General features: G+C 38.2%; 2 protein-coding genes across 2 annotated transcripts; both read right to left on the minus strand.

The window, feature by feature from the left end:
- Window positions 1–3,219: 3,219 nt before the first annotated feature.
- On the minus strand, window positions 3,220–4,466 carry LOC120057857 (glucagon-1-like). Its single transcript, XM_039006325.1, has 4 exons — window positions 4,398–4,466; window positions 4,135–4,240; window positions 3,866–4,021; window positions 3,220–3,474 (listed from the first exon to the last, which is right to left on the minus strand). Exons 2-4 carry the CDS (start codon window positions 4,227–4,229, stop codon window positions 3,354–3,356), a joined length of 372 nt encoding a protein of 123 aa, XP_038862253.1. The 5' UTR covers window positions 4,230–4,240; window positions 4,398–4,466; the 3' UTR covers window positions 3,220–3,353.
- Window positions 4,467–4,940: 474 nt separating this feature from the next.
- On the minus strand, window positions 4,941–15,095 carry LOC120057761 (fibroblast activation protein, alpha). Its single transcript, XM_039006235.1, has 24 exons — window positions 15,090–15,095; window positions 14,912–14,996; window positions 13,913–14,005; window positions 13,681–13,775; window positions 13,506–13,580; window positions 13,366–13,418; window positions 13,203–13,275; window positions 12,459–12,579; window positions 12,196–12,350; window positions 11,897–11,994; window positions 11,614–11,773; window positions 11,044–11,114; window positions 10,879–10,932; window positions 10,500–10,624; window positions 9,960–10,010; window positions 9,741–9,839; window positions 9,286–9,355; window positions 9,001–9,195; window positions 8,683–8,737; window positions 8,465–8,564; window positions 8,272–8,330; window positions 6,493–6,565; window positions 6,200–6,273; window positions 4,941–5,792 (listed from the first exon to the last, which is right to left on the minus strand). The coding sequence occupies exons 1-24, from the start codon at window positions 15,093–15,095 to the stop codon at window positions 5,685–5,687; spliced, it is 2,148 nt and encodes a 715-aa protein (XP_038862163.1). The 3' UTR covers window positions 4,941–5,684.
- Window positions 15,096–18,306: the final 3,211 nt, after the last annotated feature.

Here is an 18,306-nt window from a genome sequence, read left to right on the forward strand (position 1 = left end):
AAACAATGTTAAAGAAGAAAATAAAATCTTGGCTTTAGTTTAAATCAAAATATTTGTTTTCATAGTCATACTGCAAAAGTTGAAATAGTTGCAGTTATTGCAGTATATCAATATTTTTCAAGCTGCAAAGTACATGCTTGTGTTTCATTTTATGTTTGTTGTTTGTCATGGGCCATCGTGTGTGCCCAGGAATGATTGTCCATTCAATAACTAAATATGAAGCTCAACTAATACTTGAAGGTGTCTACTAAAGGGCGACATACATGGCTATAGAAACAATTGCAATAGCACTTTTTCTAGAAGGGGAAAATGTATAGTATATTTATTGTTATAACATTTTTGAAACAATTTCCTTTTTACAATAACAAAAATGTATTTGTTCACATATAATTAGCTATGCCTATTTATCTATAATACATACCTGTTGCTTACTTTTAAAGTATCAGTATCTGCAAAATATTTTAAAATCTCTTGTTGAACATTTCTAGTACTACTCGTTACTAATTTTACTTAGCTCGGAATTAATTTGTTTAAATAGTCACTCAATCAGTTTTGTTTGTGACATAAATCATTGTAAGGAAACATGGCACTGGAAAACATTGTGTTGTTTCTGCTTCTAAGTTGTTATTGGTCTTTAGAGCTGATGTATTACTGTTTATGATGCATCTTGTATATGTACATTTACTATGAAACTATAAACCTCAAATGTAATACATTTATTTGAACATGTTTCTTTTCCCCATCAATATCATTGCATGCTGTTTGGAATGTCTGATATGGGCTTGACACTTCAACAAATGCCCCCCAAAATAACCTTCATTCTCATTTTGAGAGAGTTTCTAGATTCACTTTGTAAACTTTGACTTCCGAGATAGCCAAAGCGTGTCCAAATTCCAGTGAAAAACGGCAGTGAGGGTCTACTTTGAGTTGGCCAGTCAACCGTATACACTAGGTCAGGTCACTTACACTGTAGGTGAGAGTGTTTGACAGCAATCCGCTCAACTGAGTCTTCCGCTACACTCACAGCCACATCTGCCATGTGAGCATGAGGTTGGATAACGAGGTTGGATAATGAAGTACACATGCTGAAGTCATTCAGTGCAGGAACTAAATTTGCCTGGAGGTAATACAATATGACTTCACTTGAACATACTATACAGAACACAATGTCATCCTCATCTACAGAATCTACTTAGCTTTTCTTAATTCAACAACAAAAGAACCCCCAAATTTTGATTACGACAAATGCCAAGTATAACCCTTAGAGATTTGGAATATAAATAGAATTGAGCGGGCAGGCTTTTAAAAAAATCAACAGATGCTTTTTGATGCACTAGCTGACAGCTTAGAAAGGTATAGCATCCCAAAGCATGACATATATCTGGCTCATGTGACTAGTTTGTTTCCGTGCCAGGAAGACCCAGGAAGTGACGCCTGATTGACCACTGATCTCTGCCAGGCTGTCATTGAGATAGTATTGTCTATTGGTTTCCTCAAGTGTCCTTGCTGCCGGTGCTACATCGGTAAAATGTGTTATGACGCTAAATTAGCAGATGTGACAGCACGTCTTTCCATTACCTGATTGAAATCCCTGGGTGTGTTTTCCTCTTGGTGATACGGCTGTCCTCAAGGCTGATTGATTTGGGTTCCACCTCCGTGAATACAGGGTCTCTACTTGAACATGATGTCCTTGAAGTGTTACTTATATATAATACAATTAAATGTATTATAAAAGTAAGGATTATATTTTCACTTAATTTTTGTTTATGGGTTAATTTTATAATGCATCTCTCTTGTTAATGTTTAGATTTTTATATTTTTATTTTAAAAAATTATGGCAAGATTAACGATTTATCAAAGGCCCTATGCAGTCCAAAAAATGTGTTGGGGCATAGACTCTACAAGGTGTCGAAAGCGATCAACAGGGTTGCTGGCCCATGTTGACTCCAATGCTTCCCAAAGATGTGTCAAGTTGGCTGGATGTCCTTTGTGTGGTGGACCATTAATGATAAACACAGGAAAATGTTGAGCGTGAAAAACCCAGCAGCATTGCATTTCTTGACACAAACCGGTGCGCCTGGCACCTACTACCATACCCCGTTCAATGGCACCTAAATATTTTGTCTTGCCTATTCACTCTCTGAATGACACACATACACAATCCATGTCTCAATTGTCTCAAGGCTTAAAAATCCTTCTTTAACTTGTCTCCTCCCCTTCATCTACACTGATTGAAGTGGATTTAACAAGTGACATCAATAAGGGATCATAGCTTTCAACTGGATTCACCTGGTCAGTCTATATCATGGAAAGAGCAGGTATTCTTAATGTTTTGTATACTCAGTGTATATATCCACACTATGATGTTGGAATAATATTGTGAAATTGTGAAAATTATGCTAATGCCCATTTTAAATTTCAACTTTATTTAACTAAGTCAGTTAAGAACAAATTCTTATTTACAATGACGGCCTACCGGGTTAACTGCCTTGTTCAGGGGCAGAATGACAGATTTTTACCTTGTCAGCTCGGGAATTCGATCCAGCAACCTTTCGGTTACTGGCCCAGCGCTCTAACCACTAGGCTACCTGCCTCCCCTTTTTGTGTTGGAAGTTGTTTGAAAAGACCGCCTGAAATTTCAGCCTGAGTTTTGGCCTGCCTGGTGACATCACCAGGTGGTAAATTAGTTAATATACCAATAAGAAAGAGTTCCAAACATCTCTGCCAATAACAGCTAGTTTACAGTTTTCCCCTCCTCACTCAGACCACTACCAGACAATCCTATCAAGATTCTTGCTTGATAAATTGCTCTTTGCTAAAAAAGCAATTTTTGTTTCTTTTTGCCAATTTTAAATGAAAACACTCACAGTAAGGTACTTAATTGTTAGCCAGAAATGACTTGATATTGAGCTAGAAATGACTGCATTGGACCTTTAAAATGTTTCTACCAAAAATTAGCAAGGTACAGGTGACAGATTTTGGGCCAGTTTTACCAACATTTTGCACCTGTTATTTTTAGGAGAGTGAAAGAAAATCTCACTCTTAGGCTACTCGTTAACCATAATATCTTATTCCTCTCCTTTTGTATCACTTCGAACATCTTGCCGCTGATGTTTAAGTACAGAGTGAAGCATTTAGATAATACATTGTCACCATTTTCTGTTAATAACAACCAAAACATTAGCAATTGACAGACAACAGAATTTCTTGTCAGGGGATTTATTAGCATGACCAGAGGACGATACAGGTTATAAAACATGAAATGGAACAAGGGGGTCATTCTGGATGAGTTGCATTCTCTCTTGACTGCAGGGACATAAGACACTGGGACTCTGTGGCTGAGCAGAGGAGCCCTACTCTCGTCTGCCTCTGCCATTCTTCAGCCAGGACACAAACTCCTTGGCTGCCTGGTCCTGCAGGTAGGAGCTCACGTCGCTGGTGTAGGTACCCTCTGCATGCCGTTTGATGGGACCACTGAAAACACATGGAGAGATTTTATAGTGTTGATAATAACTATTTATAATTGATAATATATAATTGATAATATAAGCAAATTGATTCACTGTGCATTGTTAAGCTGATGTAGTAAGGTTTTACTGAGCTGTAACTTAAAACCATATAAAACCAAGATAATCACCAACATGCAGTAAATATCTGCAGTATGTCATGAAGTGTAGCAGAAGCTTATCTTTGGTTACAGCGCAGCAAAAACATTTGACATTTCACTAGCCATATCTCTTATTATAACTACTGCATTCATACAGTTTCAGTTTAAGTTGTCTCATATTGGAAGATGATCCACTGCATTGTGAAATGGAATGAGGAAGACCGACAGGCAGCAGGGGAAGAAGAAAAAGACACTCACCCACTTCTCTTGGAGTTCATTAGCCACTGGACAAAGTCTTGTGCTCGTCTCGACTCAAGATATTTACTGTAGTCGTTAGAGAATGTTCCCTCTGAATGTCTCTTCATGTTTGAAAGCTCCCTTGGCTCACCGAACATAGAGTCCTCTGTCAGCAGGCTGAAAAAACAGACAAGTCAGCAGTTATAGGATGATGATTCACAGAGAGAGAGAGAAAGCCTCAACCTGAATGGTGCAGAGTTCAGAAGTTGCTCCGAGTTCGAGGCTCTTACCTAGCGTTGTCCTCTGTGTCCTCCTGTGGGATCTGCCAGCTGCTCTGAACAATGATCAAGAGCAGAAGTCCAGCGAAAGAGTGTGTACTTTTCATCTTTTGACCTCCTAGATATTAGCAGAGAAAAGAGGACGAGCTGTTTCAAATGTCAGCAATTTCAGCCAAACAGCATCATGATAGAAGATAATATAATTCAGAGAAAATTCCCGATGAGAAATATTTCAGCGGTTGAAAAGGAGTATTAGGGGGTTTGGTGCTGCTCACCTGTATTCCCTCTGTTGAGTGTGTGAGAAATGTTGGTCGATGTCTTCTGGCTTCTCTCTCTCTGGTTCCCTGGAGTTGCTTCATGATCCCTTCTAGGTCTGACCAGCCTTTATATAGTTGAGATGAATGACTGTTTACTCAGGTGGCACCTTCCTCACAGACGCACTAGCCCGTTTGTTACTCTCAATCCATTAGTCAGAACTCGACTCAATGCACTGGATAGATTTGCAGTCCATCTTTGTTCAAAAGGAGATGTGGAAATGTCCAGAGTTAAAAGCTGTCACTTAGGTGTCGAAATCAAACATGATTTCATCCTGTCCAACAAATCCAAATACTTATATAACCATCCGCCATCTGTGTTCAGATAACCTGGTTTGCACTGCAGGTTCAGTGTTCATGGAATATTTCTGAATATTTCTGAATATGGAGTTAAACTGTAAAACATGTTTTTCCAGCATATTATCCCTAAGTAGAATTTAGTGAATTATCTGCTTCTTAGGTGATTAAGGCACAAATACAATGTTCTTCAGTTTTATATTCAGTTTTTTATTTGTTCAATACTCTTATGATAATATGCAAAACACACAGTCTGTATCAATAAGATGTCCAGAGTGAACAATCATATACCATAAGATCTTTTCACAAATTTCTAATAAGCATACATATACATAATTTCCCTTTTTTCTACCGAATAAACAGGATACAGAAGTGTATCAAACATGCTAGAAAGATAATGAATTCCAAAATGTCTGTCAATATATGTTTGTCAATATATCTCTCGCTAAGATGTGTTCCTTTTGAACACATGTAAGGACAATTAACAGTCTTTGTCAACATTTTCAAATGAGAAAATGGCTATAACCATATTTAAATTCCACATGCAAATACATCTGACATACAATGTAAAATACAAACAAGATTTGAACATTACACAACAAATTCAGTGCAGTAACAATTTTAACCAATATTACTGAAGTCATTGATATGAAATACCATTATACCAACATGCAATGGCTTTGAGTACATAGTGGTGAATTCAATGGCCACATTTTTGTCTATGATCAGCACAATCATTTCATATCAAACACAAATAGTCATTACAAGCAACAACATATTAATTACAGTATATAACTTATTTAAAAAAAATACAGACTTCAATAGCATGGAATCCTCTGTCCAGAATATCATCAATAAAGAAAAGCGGTCAACATTTTTATTGTAGCAATATACTATATAAATGCTGCCGTACTGATACAATGAAAAGGCATTGAACTTAGTAAGGGGTTATTAGATCGACTTGGGTTTGACAAGACATTTCTGTAAGAATTGACTCATGTGGGTGTAGAGGTGATGGTAGGCAGGTCCTCCAAGTCCGTGATCCCTGTCAGTGTACCACTGAAAAGAATCCAAAAACACACAATTACTATTATTCTAGATAAGGTGTTGGACATAGGTTAGACTCCAGGCCTCGCTCACAGGTGAAAGTCTGTAGCAGAGGCTAGATATAGATTATAGACAGGTCATATATCATATAATTATATTATATATACCGATAAGCTAGTGAAGGACATCTAAAATGTCTTATAGACTGTAAAATTTGTGTAATTAAAGTTGTAACACACAGTACTAACTCTCCAAAATATTCTTGCACGTACTGTACTTACCCCTGGGACTATCAAATAAGGGCTTTATCAAAAATAGGCATACTGTAGATCAGAACCGATGAAGAGTATAAGACTCCAAGTGCAACACGTCATCCCCACCACCCCTCTCAGGTAGTCCTCCCCAAAACCAACATTTACCATCGCCTCAAAGTCAACTTGCTGGACAACCAGGGCTTTGGAGATCTGTGCAGATTGCTGGAAGTGAACATTGTCTACAGGAAAAACAAACTGTTTGTAATACCTGATTGAACAAGGAAGCATATGCATCTGTGAAAATACGATAAATTATTTTGCACAAGATCAGGAGCCTCTTAATGGCTATACGGAATACTGTATCCTATACATTACACATTAGGAATAGAACATTGTGTATGAGTGTGTGGTTGTTTAGAATGTAAAATACAGTATTTCACTGAAACAGAAACACATACCATCAGCTGTCCCATGAACCAGGAGATAGTTCACTGATTTGAAATTCTTTGCTCTACTTGTTACTGTGGAATTCTGTTGGAATAGAAAGTTGTTTGTATGTGGACACAGTTACGGTTGACATACAGTACAACAGATTATGTGACGACTATCCAAATAAAGAGAGACCATGCTTTTTGATGTGTCTGATGTCTTTACCATAGATATAGAATGAATAGAACGGGCTTGGAAGCTCTAACCTGGCAATTTGACTGGTAAACTCATGGGTACACTTGCAATGGCTGCCTGGTATTGTGAGCTAATAATTTCCATGGTAATTTGGAATGTTCTATCAACTGATACTCCGAGTCGATATTCACATAGTAAATAAGGAATGCCCCTCGACGAAGCCCACAAGTTGGGGAAAACAAACATTCTTTCCCATTGACCCCCAGTGTAAAAAAATCCTGACCTACGGTTCGCAATGCTCCCACGTAGGGAAATAGAGACTGCGAGAAGAGCACTGTGGCTTCAGGCTATTCGGCATGGGAGAGTGGGGACCAGGTGTCCAAGTAGGCTACACATGATTGGAAAACATTTAATCACAGGTGAGACTTTTAACTTGTTTTAGTATAGTTTGTTTGTAACGCCACTCACTACTTGTATCTGTATAGTCCATTTGTTTGTGTTGTTGGTCTTGGCTAGCTTAATGTTCTGGTCGGTAGCTAGCTAGCACTCACTCACGTGGCTGCTAGCATCCTCATGAAAAGGGTAATGAGGGAAGCCCTACAATATTACGTTTATATAACTAGTGAGAATGCTAGGGAGTAGGGCAATGTTGAAAAGTCATCTTTAGACATGTTTTACTTTTCTTAAATGTAATTTTGTAATTGACTAAAACAAACAGACAAGAAAATTGCACTTGGAAAAAGTCTACGTTTTTGCTGTGAGCCAATGTGGTAACCTAGGTAACCACAGGTTATTTTCCCCACAGGCGGGCGGGTCCGCAACGTTTTATTTAATACGAACTGGGACTATGCTGGATTGCCATGGTAAAGCACAATGTTCATTCAAATGATGCTAACTGTTGTGACTCAACAAATCACTGCACAAATTGAAGGTTACACTTCCTGCATGGGTCTAGGTTGAAGATGGGAAGGTTAAGACAGCATAATAATTTCAGGCGGAAGCGTTTGAAAATAAACAAATTAATGGGACCAGTGCCATTGCTGGATTCTCCTGGATCAGCATCGAAAATGTGACCAGTGGTTGGAAAATCTAGTAATAAAGTAATTTTTTTAATGTCTAAACTACTAGAATGACAGTAAGGCAGTTATGCTTGTGTTCACTGAGTAGTTAGCTGAAATTCAATACGATTGTGTTAATTTTTCACTTTGATGGTGAACTTTCTGTGCTGCTACCATTCACTCCCAGTCATTCTGAATGTGGAAGCTGGTCCCTTGTTGACTAGTGGCACAAAGAGTTATGGGATATTCGAAATCTCTTGTCTTAAACTGTATGTGTTTAACCTAGCATTCGTCTAGGTTGACGATGACAAAGGTTAAGACAACGGGATCCTAATGTCTCATAACTCTTTGCAACAATGGGTTGCTATGCTAATTGGTAACGGCGCTGGTAGTTAGCAACAAAGATGGTCCCAGATTTGTGACGACATTGTCTTAACCTGTATATTTTTGACCTAGGCATGGGTACACTCAAAATGGCTGCCAGTCCACCCATTATGCCATCACTGACTTGAATGGGGATGGCCGTTCTATTCATTCTATTTCTATGGTCTTTACCTTGTAAGAGTCAGCATTCTCCTCCGGTTTACTCATATAGCGTTCAGTATACACCGAGTCTGGAAAAGGAATATCCAGATAGAGACTGAACTCATATAGGATGAAAGAAACACCGGCTTTTGAAGTTTATGCATGACTAAATCTGTGTTCTCCCTATTTGACCCTTTCTACGATTATACGCACTGATACATACCATAATATTCCCACTTAGCTACTGGGGCAACTGCAATTCCACACTTGAAAACTCCACTTCCAGCACCCAAAGCCATTGACGTGACATAGCCACCATATGACTGAAAAACAGATTATTTCAAACCACATCAATTAGAGTTTAATTCAACAAATACTGTGTATTTACAACAACAGATTTATAAGAAATATTGTCAAAATCAAAAAGAATTTCCAACTTACCCAACCCCATATGGCTATTCGTTCTTTGTCTATAAAGCCCATGTCAATAAATTTTCTAGTGACAAAAAAATATAGATCTTTATATAGCTCTAGCTATATGTCATTAAAAGTGTTGAGCAGATTCAATTGATTGATTGACCATTTTCAAGAGCAACAGATAGCATACTTTAGGATACTCCCAATTCACATTCATTATCAGATATGAATACATTAAGTCTTGTATTTATTATTATTATTATTATATATATTTTTTTACATATTATTAAACAGATGTTAGACTTTACACACTGATGTCTCTGTACTTCAATGGCACTTTACCTTGTGGCCGTTATTTGATCTTCCACTTCAAATGTTCCAAGACGTTGGTAGATAGAGTGCATTATTTTGTCACCTTGGTAACCGCTTCCCCTTCCATCGAAACTGGCCACTATGATCCCCTCTGTACTGGAGAGGTACGAACCCCAGTTTAGTCTGTAGCGATAATCTGCCTTCTGACTACAGGGGCCTCCATATCTGTAAGGGAAATAAGTATTTAACAATCACAGCTGGGCTAATTAATTCTCTGCAAATCCTCTTTAAAGATACTTAAGCCTGTATACTTACACATCAATTAGAAGAGGGTACTTTTTGTTCTTTTGGAAATTGGGGGGTAACATCATCTGATACCATAGATCTATTGGCAAAAGGTAGTAAAACATGAGGCCATTAGAAATATAGATGTAGGATCTTAATTTGTTCACCCTGTTGCAGGAGAACATTCCTCCAATGTAATACATTTAAAACGTGTATTGTATTTGAGGTTTAAAAAAGCATCTGAAGTTTTGCAATTTACACTTTGAAATTTTAGACTTGATTTTTCCCTTACACAAAATGTATCAACCCCTACACAAATGTCCATTAATTATAACCCACATAACATTTCAAATTTCCTGTTGCTACAGGATTATTTTTCTGGTGTACTGTAGCAGACTGGCTTAAATTAAGATCCTACATCTGTACATTTGATTATGCATGGCATGATTTGATTGGATCCACCAGTCTCTAAAACTATCACTCACCAAATCCTGCTACCCTCAGGGTCCCACGCTGCATGGTTGGCATTTGGAATTCTTTTAGCATTTCTTCAAGATCTTTGTTGTCACGAAGAACCAGGAGCTCTAACACAAAACAACTTAATCAATTGAATCAGAAGTTCCCCGTTTACGGTAAAGATTCATGAACCTGTATATTGCTGAGTTACAAAGAGTATCTTCAAAGTACTGGTACTTTTTGCATACCTTTACCTGAGCCTCTATTGTCCATGAGTGTGAACAATGGTGTTCCAGGTCCTGTAAAGAAACAATCAGCACACACAATACAGTATGACATCACGTAGGCTAATTGTTCACCACATAACTTCAGGTACAAGCTGACCTAGAGGTCAGAGGTCAGAACTGAGACTGCGGCTTCATCCCAAATGGCACATTATTCCCTATGGGCCCTGGTCAAAAGTAGTGCACTACATAGGGAATTATGTGGGGTTGTGTTGTCTCTCTTGTCGTGATGTGTGTTTTGTCCTATATTTTTTATTTTTCCCAGCCCCCATCCCCGCAGGAGGCCTTTTGACTTTTGGTAGGTTGTCATTGTAAATAAGAATTTGTTCTTAACCAACTTGCCTAGTTAAATAAAGGTTAAATTGAAAATAAAATAAAAATAAGGTGTCATTTGGGACACTTCCTGTATCACTTATTGATACTCCGCACCCCAGTTATTTTTTTTTAGCATTGATCACGAATGGGTTAGTGCTCAGGATGTGAATGGGGAATGGGGTAACTGACCATAGCAGTCCATGCGGTAGTAGGAGGCATCGTAGCTGAAGTAGGCTGAGTTGTACTGACACCTGTCCTTATACAGGCCACAGGTGAGGCACTGGGGAGCCGAGTGGCTCCTTCCGATCATAACCCTGACAAACAAACAAACACAGGTTCATACGAGTTAACATTGCTGTCTGAATAACGAAAATATTTACGGTAGCAATTGAACATACTTTTATGGTTTATTTTGTATTCAGAATGATTAAGAATTTAGGGAAAGCACTTTAAATGAAATATCTATGGGGATCATGAGAAACACATCAAAAACAATATGGTCATAGTGATAGATAAATACTAAATGTACTCTATTCTGTTATCGAATTAAATTAAATGTATTTCTTACTTGTATAGATTTCTCTGTCCAGGCTTTCCTTGGTACTCATTACTTACATAGTATCTGTGAAAATGAAACGATAGTGAAGAAGCATTCTGAAGGAGCAACACACATGCCATAGTTTATAATGATACTTTTCTAGTTCTTACATACATCTTGTGCATCTGTACTTACATAGCGTCTTTGGTGAGTTTTGAAATGTAGATGACCTCCCACTTGCCTGAGGTAATGGGTGTTGCCTTGCCCTTTGGAATGATATGCACTTTCATAGGTACTGCATTCTGATATTGCTAACATTTACATGTAAGTAAGCACTTTTTGATTTTGATGAAACAATGACTTTGAGGAATAAAATACTTACATCTTTCACATGGTGAAGGTGCTTATAACCGTACGTGTCACTCATCACTTTGTAGAAACTGATATGATCCTCTGCAAACATAGGTTGGAGAGGAACATACTGGAAAGTTGAAATAATTGATTATTAGAAAACAAAATATTTCAGAACCTAGATTTAGTTCTCATGGTTCTTTCAGTATACAGTATGTGAACTTACTTGGCCAACCCAACCCGTCTTGCTAATTTGTTCATATTTCTAAAAGAAAAAAATACAAATATTTTATTACATTTATTCCTATTAGGCCTATACAGTTACAGAATGCTTCACACAGTAACATTCCTGGAGTTAATGTCGAAAAACACACGATCCTCTGTTCACTGAGTGCTGTCTACCAATGAGCTCACCCACAGAGTCTGAGGTGAGGTGACAAGTACCTGGTTCTCATTCCAGTTGTTTCCGTCAAAGTCATAGATCTGTAAAAGGACATGGTTCTGCTTCCTCTTGGTCCACTGAACAGCGATGCGCTCATCCGTCACCCAAGTGACTGAACTCAAATAGTGATCACTGGGAGAAAAACAACACAAAGTGACAGGTTTATATCACCCTTTTTACATGTGATTGATATTGACTATCCTTGACTATTTAAACCACTACAAATGTATATTAAAGTATGAAATTATACTGTACCCTGCACCAATGGAATCTGGCACCACCACCTGTGTCCGTCTTGATGGATTTATTGTGTCCACTACAAACAGCTTTGCCTTAGGATTAGTTGAGCCAGCCTTGATAGGAGATAACATGCATAACAAAAACTCGATATCTTCAAAAATCATGAGCATTTTTTAAGGGTACAGTACATATAATTCACATACTGTGTGTATAATCATGGTATATTGACCTATTACGTGCTATCAGTGGTATGTCTCTCATTCTTATGACATTCATACCATGCATTAAAAAAGGCACATATTACAACATCCCACCTTGGGATATGGGACAACCACTGTACTGGGGTATTGTCCATTTCCATACAAAGAGTACTCGATCGTGTGGACCTCTGTGTCATTAAACTCAGCATAAGCCAGATACTTTCCAGTTGGTGACCACCATATTGCCTCGTTCGATGAGAAAACCTCCTCTGAAAAAAAGAGGAAGAAATCAAGTTACCCAAAAGCCTTGTGTGTGATGAAACCCACCTCATCCCTTCCCCCTAAAATGAAATGGGTCAATGTTACTTAATACCCACCCTCATATACCCAGTCAGGGGCACCGTTAAGAATCTGATTCTCTTTTCCATTATGGGTCACTTGTATGGCTTCAGCAGTGGCGTTGGGTTTCAAATAAATGTTGTAATTCCAGACGTAAGCCTGGCAGAGAGATCAGCAGTCAAGTTAATGTCAGCATTCCATTGACTTTAGTTTATACTAGAGACAGCCTACTTCCTCTACAGTGGTTTTATTCCCTGGCATCCTATTCCAGATTCTTTTGGTTGGTGCAGCAGCTAATCCCACTGTGTTTTGCATCTCTCTGGGCCAACGCCCATACTCGCCATGGGAGAGAGAGCTAATTATGGTGCCAGCAGTTTGCAAAAACCTAGCAGGATACTAGTGAGCAGATGAACGATGCAATAGCAATGACATTAAATACACTCCAGCCTCTTTTCTCATTATACACTTGTTATAATTACCAAGGGCCTCAGAGGACTTTTAGTCAGGTAACAAATGTTGTTTTTTTCAAATAAAGGTTATAATCTGATTTATTGATCTGATCTTGTTAGATATTGTCCATGGATAGACTTGAATTTGTATTTTATAGTGTATACACATGACTTTGAACACCCCGTGTGCATCCCAAATGGTACCCTATTCCCTACACAGTACACTACTTCCCTATGGGCCCTGGTCAACAGTAGTGCACTAAATAGGGAATAGGGTGCCATTTGGGACATACTTCCCTAGATAGTGTATCAGACTGGTTTTTAATCACTCACCAGTTTGTTTCCTGTTGGTGCCCAGGCAAAGTATTGCACAACTTGTGGAATGTTCACAGACTTGAGAAATGTTCTGGGAGAAAGAGATGGAAACAACAGGTCTTTAGTGATAGAGGAGTAGTTGAGGCTGGCACTTCCACTGGGAAAACAGAGATGTACTTACGAACTGTCATAATCATAGATGGAGTAAGAGGCTGTGAATGAATGTCTCCATTGCTGTAAACACATGATACAGTAAATCAGTGTTGTGTATTCAAAAAGACACCCCATGATCAAACTATAAACAATCATTCAATATATTACCTTGGAGTAGTTGCTCTCAAAGCAGATGTATTTCCGATCAGCAGAAATAATATAGTCTGTGGCATACACTTGTTCCTATGACATAAACATTTTAAATATAAAATGTCAATACATTATTCGCTTTGAAAGATACTACGGGTGATTTAAAATGCTCTTTGCGTGAAAAATATCTTACAAATGTGTTGTTGCTTATATATTCAAAGAAATCCCCTGTTTCAGCATTGTGAAGCATAATGTTGCCTTGTCTCGTTTTATGCACGTATTCGTTATCTATAGGAGAATGAGACAGAAATGTAACTTTTTGAGACATGATCAAAATGCAGGCCCCTTAAAATCAAAACAGATAATGACAAGGAATGCATGCATACACTTTTAGAAGCAATTGAATAAAGAAAACAATGCAATACCTGATATCCACCGCAAATTATATATTTTATACCTAATTGTGTCATTGAAATAATCTGCCAGGGTAAAAGGCCTCTTGGAGCCTCCGTCCTCTCCTGAAACATGAAAATGTACTTGAATTAGTGACAGATGCATTTTACTTGAATCAACAACTGCAAATATTGGTTTGTTGATAATCAAACAATATGCTAATACTTTCCACAAAAGTGGATATCTTCAACAAATCCTTGGAAATTGTACACTACTACAGTTGAAGTCAGAAGTTTACATACACCTTAGCCAAATACAATTAAACTCAGTTTGAAACAATTCCTGACGTTTAATCCTAGTAAAAATTCCCTGTCTTACGTCAGTTAGGATCACCACTTTATTTTAAGAATGTGACATGTCAGAATAATAGTAGAGAGAATGATTTATTTCAGCTTTTATTTCTTTCATCACATTCCCAGTGTGTCAGAAGTTTACATACACTCAATTAGTATTTGGTAGCATTGCCTTTAAATTGTTTAACTTGGGTGAATTTTAGCCCATTCCTCCTGACAGAGCTGCTGGTGTATGTAAACTTCCGACTTCAACTGTACATCCAAAAAGGCAATAGCAATCACTTGGTGGCGCCACATGGTTATTACTATATTGTATAGTAGGCCTACTTGAATTTTAAATGTTCGCGTTTGTGGTTCAATAACCCCCCATCCTATCTCATCTTTGGATTTAATGATTCAAGAAACGTAAATAATTCTAGAACAGACAAATTAATGCTCACATTGGAAGTTTCAGTGAAACAATAACACAACAATCTGCGTATTGTTGGTTATTTATGATGACTGACTTAATGAAACTTGGTGAAGTTGTACAACGCTTCGTCAGCAAACGATCATCATAAGTCACTGTCAACTCAGTGGACACCATAGTGTGAAAATTGTTTACAGAGTGAATGGAAACCATATCTCATTGCATTAAATGTTGAAATCATACTTTTTTGATAAAATAAAGCAACTTACTATTCAGATATATTGCCATGGGGACAGTTATTAAAGTGATGACGACAGCCGCCCCCACAACCGCCCAAAGCACCTTGCCGCAGCCCTGTTAAAGGTGAGGGACGAGGGTGACAAAATGTTGCAAAAAGTTCTTTGTGAATTATAAAGTAGTCTATTATAGTCTTGGAGGAGAACTCACTGGCATTCTATCTATATCTTTTCGGTTTTCATATTTTCTTATTAATATGATTACATATTAATAAGACTTGTCATTTAAAGAAACACAGTTAACTTTGCAATTGTATGTATTTATAATGCATTCGTTTCACTGACCATAGTAGCACCGATGATGTATCGGCATTCACCCGGGAGTGGACATGCAGCTCTCAACCTGAGGAATCCGGTTCGCTGACGTTGAGTGACAGCCGACTTCTTCGCACTCTCTCTGGATGTCAAACAATTAACATAGCGCAGAAAAAATATATAGATTCTTGATTAAACTGTAACATAAGCAGCAGAAAATAAACAATGTTACTCCGTCCGAGTTGAATATAGCTTCCCTTGTACTCCAGAGTGCATCCGTAAGGAAGAGTTGGAAATTCTTACTAGTCACAGGGATGCCTCCTCGAAGTCAACAGCCCACATAACTTTCCGATGGCGCCGAATTTGTGAAGATTTAGGAAGTGACTTTTCCATTCAGCGCATATCATAAATCGTCCAGTTATTATCAGTGAACTTTGTTAAGCTTTGCAATTATATAGAATACATTTGCAATCTGTGGATTTCTATGTATTTTGTGGATAAATAACCAGTAATTTGTATATCTGTAAAGTCCAAATATTTGTACATCGTTTACACACCATGCAGAAATAATTGAAAGCAAACACACATCAAAGCAGATTCTGCCCCAGTTTATTGTCTCCTCATACACTTTACACATGGCAGGAATTTGTGTTTTGGAAATACCCAGAAAGCTATGCATTCAGGATAAACATTCAACAAAACAATGAAAACAATAACCAAGGGGCAAAGGCATAAGCATGCAATTTATAAGGCAAGCCCTCATATCATTTTCTTTGATTACTCCCTGAACTATCAAATCCCAGTAACCAGGGTAACACATACCTGTGACATTGACAAAGGGATAAGTGAATTTACCATCAATCTTAATGCGATGTGTACTTATTAATCTATTTTCCAGCAGCAGAGGAAAATCACCAAAAAACACCACCTGTTTTCTGTATGTCAGATCTAACGTGAGCATGTGTGCCAACAGGTGCACTGTAGTGAGAAAGTACCACAGGGACCAGGGAAACACCAGAGGATCCCAAAGGAGAGGAAGTGTGAAGAAGTTCATTATCATCTTTAGTTTGATCCATTCCGGTTAGAGTTCGGCCAGTAACTGAAAGGTCACTGGTTCGAATAGCCCGACCTGACAAGGTGAAAAGTCTGTTAATGTGCCCTTGAGCAAGGCACTTAAGCCTAATTTGCTCCATGAGTGACTTACTACTATGGTTGACCCTGTAAAACAATACATTTGACTGCACCTATCCAGGGTATGTGACAATAATTGTGTAATTATGTTGTTACTGACGGAAGCAAATGCAGTGTCTGACACATTAATAGCTCATCTAGGAGCACAGATCAAGCACAATTGTGAAATGTTTGCACATCATATTCAACTAGTCATCTTCCTCTCTCAGCTCTCTTCCTGCTAAACCATTTTTTCCCCGAGTGTCACGTTCCTGACCTGTTTTCTGTTGTTTGGTATGTGTTTAATTGGTCAGGGCGTGAGTTTTGGGTGGGTAGTCTATGTTATGTGTTTTCTATGTTGGGTTAATGGGTTGCCTGGTATGGCTCTCAATTAGAGGCAGGTGTTTGGCGTTTCCTCTGATTGAGAGTCATATTAAGGTAGGTTGTTTCACATTGTTTGTTGTGGGTGGTTGTCTTCCGTGTCAGTGTATGTTCGCACCACACGGGACTGTTTCGTTGTCGTTAGTATATGTAGTCTGTTCCTGTTCGTGCGTTCTTCATGTTTTATGTATAGTTCTCTCGTTCAGGTCTGTCTACGTCGTTTTGTTGTTTTGTAAAATTATCAAGTGTTCTTCGTGTGTTTAGTTTCGTCTTGTTAATAAAGTTCATTATGTCATCATACCTCGCTGCAAATTGGTCTTCCGATCCCTCTCTCCTCTCCTCGTCTGAGGAGGAGGAATATGACGACTATCGTTACACCGAGTCAGTGAGTAAGCATGGAAATATCTAGGGCACATAGTTATAAGTAATGGAATCTTTTCTCTAGGATCCCTTTTTTTATGCAAGCATATTATTCAATGGATTCAACATTTACTGATTGCATAATTCAATTTATTGACAATGACTGATTCATTTCATTGCAATTGGCAACTTGTTAAAAGAAAGAAGGCATCTGTAACCCCCAATATCATTGCGCATTTAACGGTCTTCGCAATAAAAAATATAAAAGTCACACACAGTTTGAACATGTGCAATTTGCAGGGAAAATAAGGCTGATTTATTAAGTCCAACTACCAAAAGGTACAGGGAGCATCACGCATTTATTTTGAACCTTACTATTTACCAACAATTCTTGTAGCTACCATGTTATACAGTGATTCTTCATCCTCTGAGCTTCGACCACAGATTGAGCATGTTCAGCATAGTCAGAGGCAGGTAACTGGATACCCAGCTCACTCCACTTGTTGATGTTCTTCTTCTCATCACACATCACCAGTAAGTACCTCAATTCCACGGTAGAGCATTATTGAACCCCATCTCTGCAGGAAAAAATCAATGAGAGTGGACAACTGGCATTAGCTTTGTAACATGCACTTACAGTAGATATAGATTTAAATGTTTGAATATCTATTCAGGGATTTTTTAAAAGGTTGCCTTATTGCCTGGGGCAAGTGAACTGAGCAGACGCGCAAGTTGAGCCTCCTCTGAGGTTGCCCCATTGGGCAGGTAAAACAACCAAACAGAAAGAATTCCAGTAGCCTAAAACTGATCATTTTGGTTCCTCCCAATTGTCCCAAGACAGACAATTTATGGCAGTCGGGCAAGTTCAGCATCCTGAGTTTTTTTTTTACTGAAAACAACAAAAATACTAAGAATTCTGATCTTTCTGATTCATCCCCTATGTGTAGGTGAAAAGCAGGAAATATACACTGAGAGTACAAAACATTAGGAACACCTTCTCTTTCCATGACATAGACTGATTAGGTGAATCCAGGTGAAAGTTATGATTCCTTATTGATGTCACTTGTTAAATCCACTTCAATCAGTGTAGATGAAGGGGAGGAGACCGGTTAAATAAGTATTTAAGTGCCTTTGAATGGGGTATGGTAGTAGGTGCCAGGTACAGCGGTTTGAGTGTGTCTAGAACTGCAACGCTGCTGGAT

This window comes from Salvelinus namaycush, chromosome 13 (assembly GCF_016432855.1).
Source record: "Salvelinus namaycush isolate Seneca chromosome 13, SaNama_1.0, whole genome shotgun sequence".
NCBI classification, from domain to species: domain Eukaryota; kingdom Metazoa; phylum Chordata; class Actinopteri; order Salmoniformes; family Salmonidae; genus Salvelinus; species Salvelinus namaycush.

What these genes read in the sequence shown, in the direction of transcription:
- LOC120057761 (XM_039006235.1), bottom strand. An exon ending in CCCTGACTGGGTATATGAGG is followed by an intron (nt 12,351 to 12,458) that starts GTGGGTATTAAG and finishes TCTTTTTTTCAG; the next exon opens with AGGAGGTTTTCTCATCGAAC. An exon ending in GGTTCATGGGACAGCTGATG is followed by an intron (nt 6,274 to 6,492) that starts GTATGTGTTTCT and finishes TTTTTCCTGTAG; the next exon opens with ACAATGTTCACTTCCAGCAA.
- LOC120057857 (XM_039006325.1), bottom strand. Translation starts at nt 4,229, where the DNA reads ATGAAAAGTACACACTCTTTCGCTGGACTTCTGCTCTTGATCATTGTT. An exon ending in GACACAGAGGACAACGCTAG is followed by an intron (nt 4,022 to 4,134) that starts GTAAGAGCCTCG and finishes CTGTTTTTTCAG; the next exon opens with CCTGCTGACAGAGGACTCTA. An exon ending in ATGAACTCCAAGAGAAGTGG is followed by an intron (nt 3,475 to 3,865) that starts GTGAGTGTCTTT and finishes ATGTGTTTTCAG; the next exon opens with TGGTCCCATCAAACGGCATG.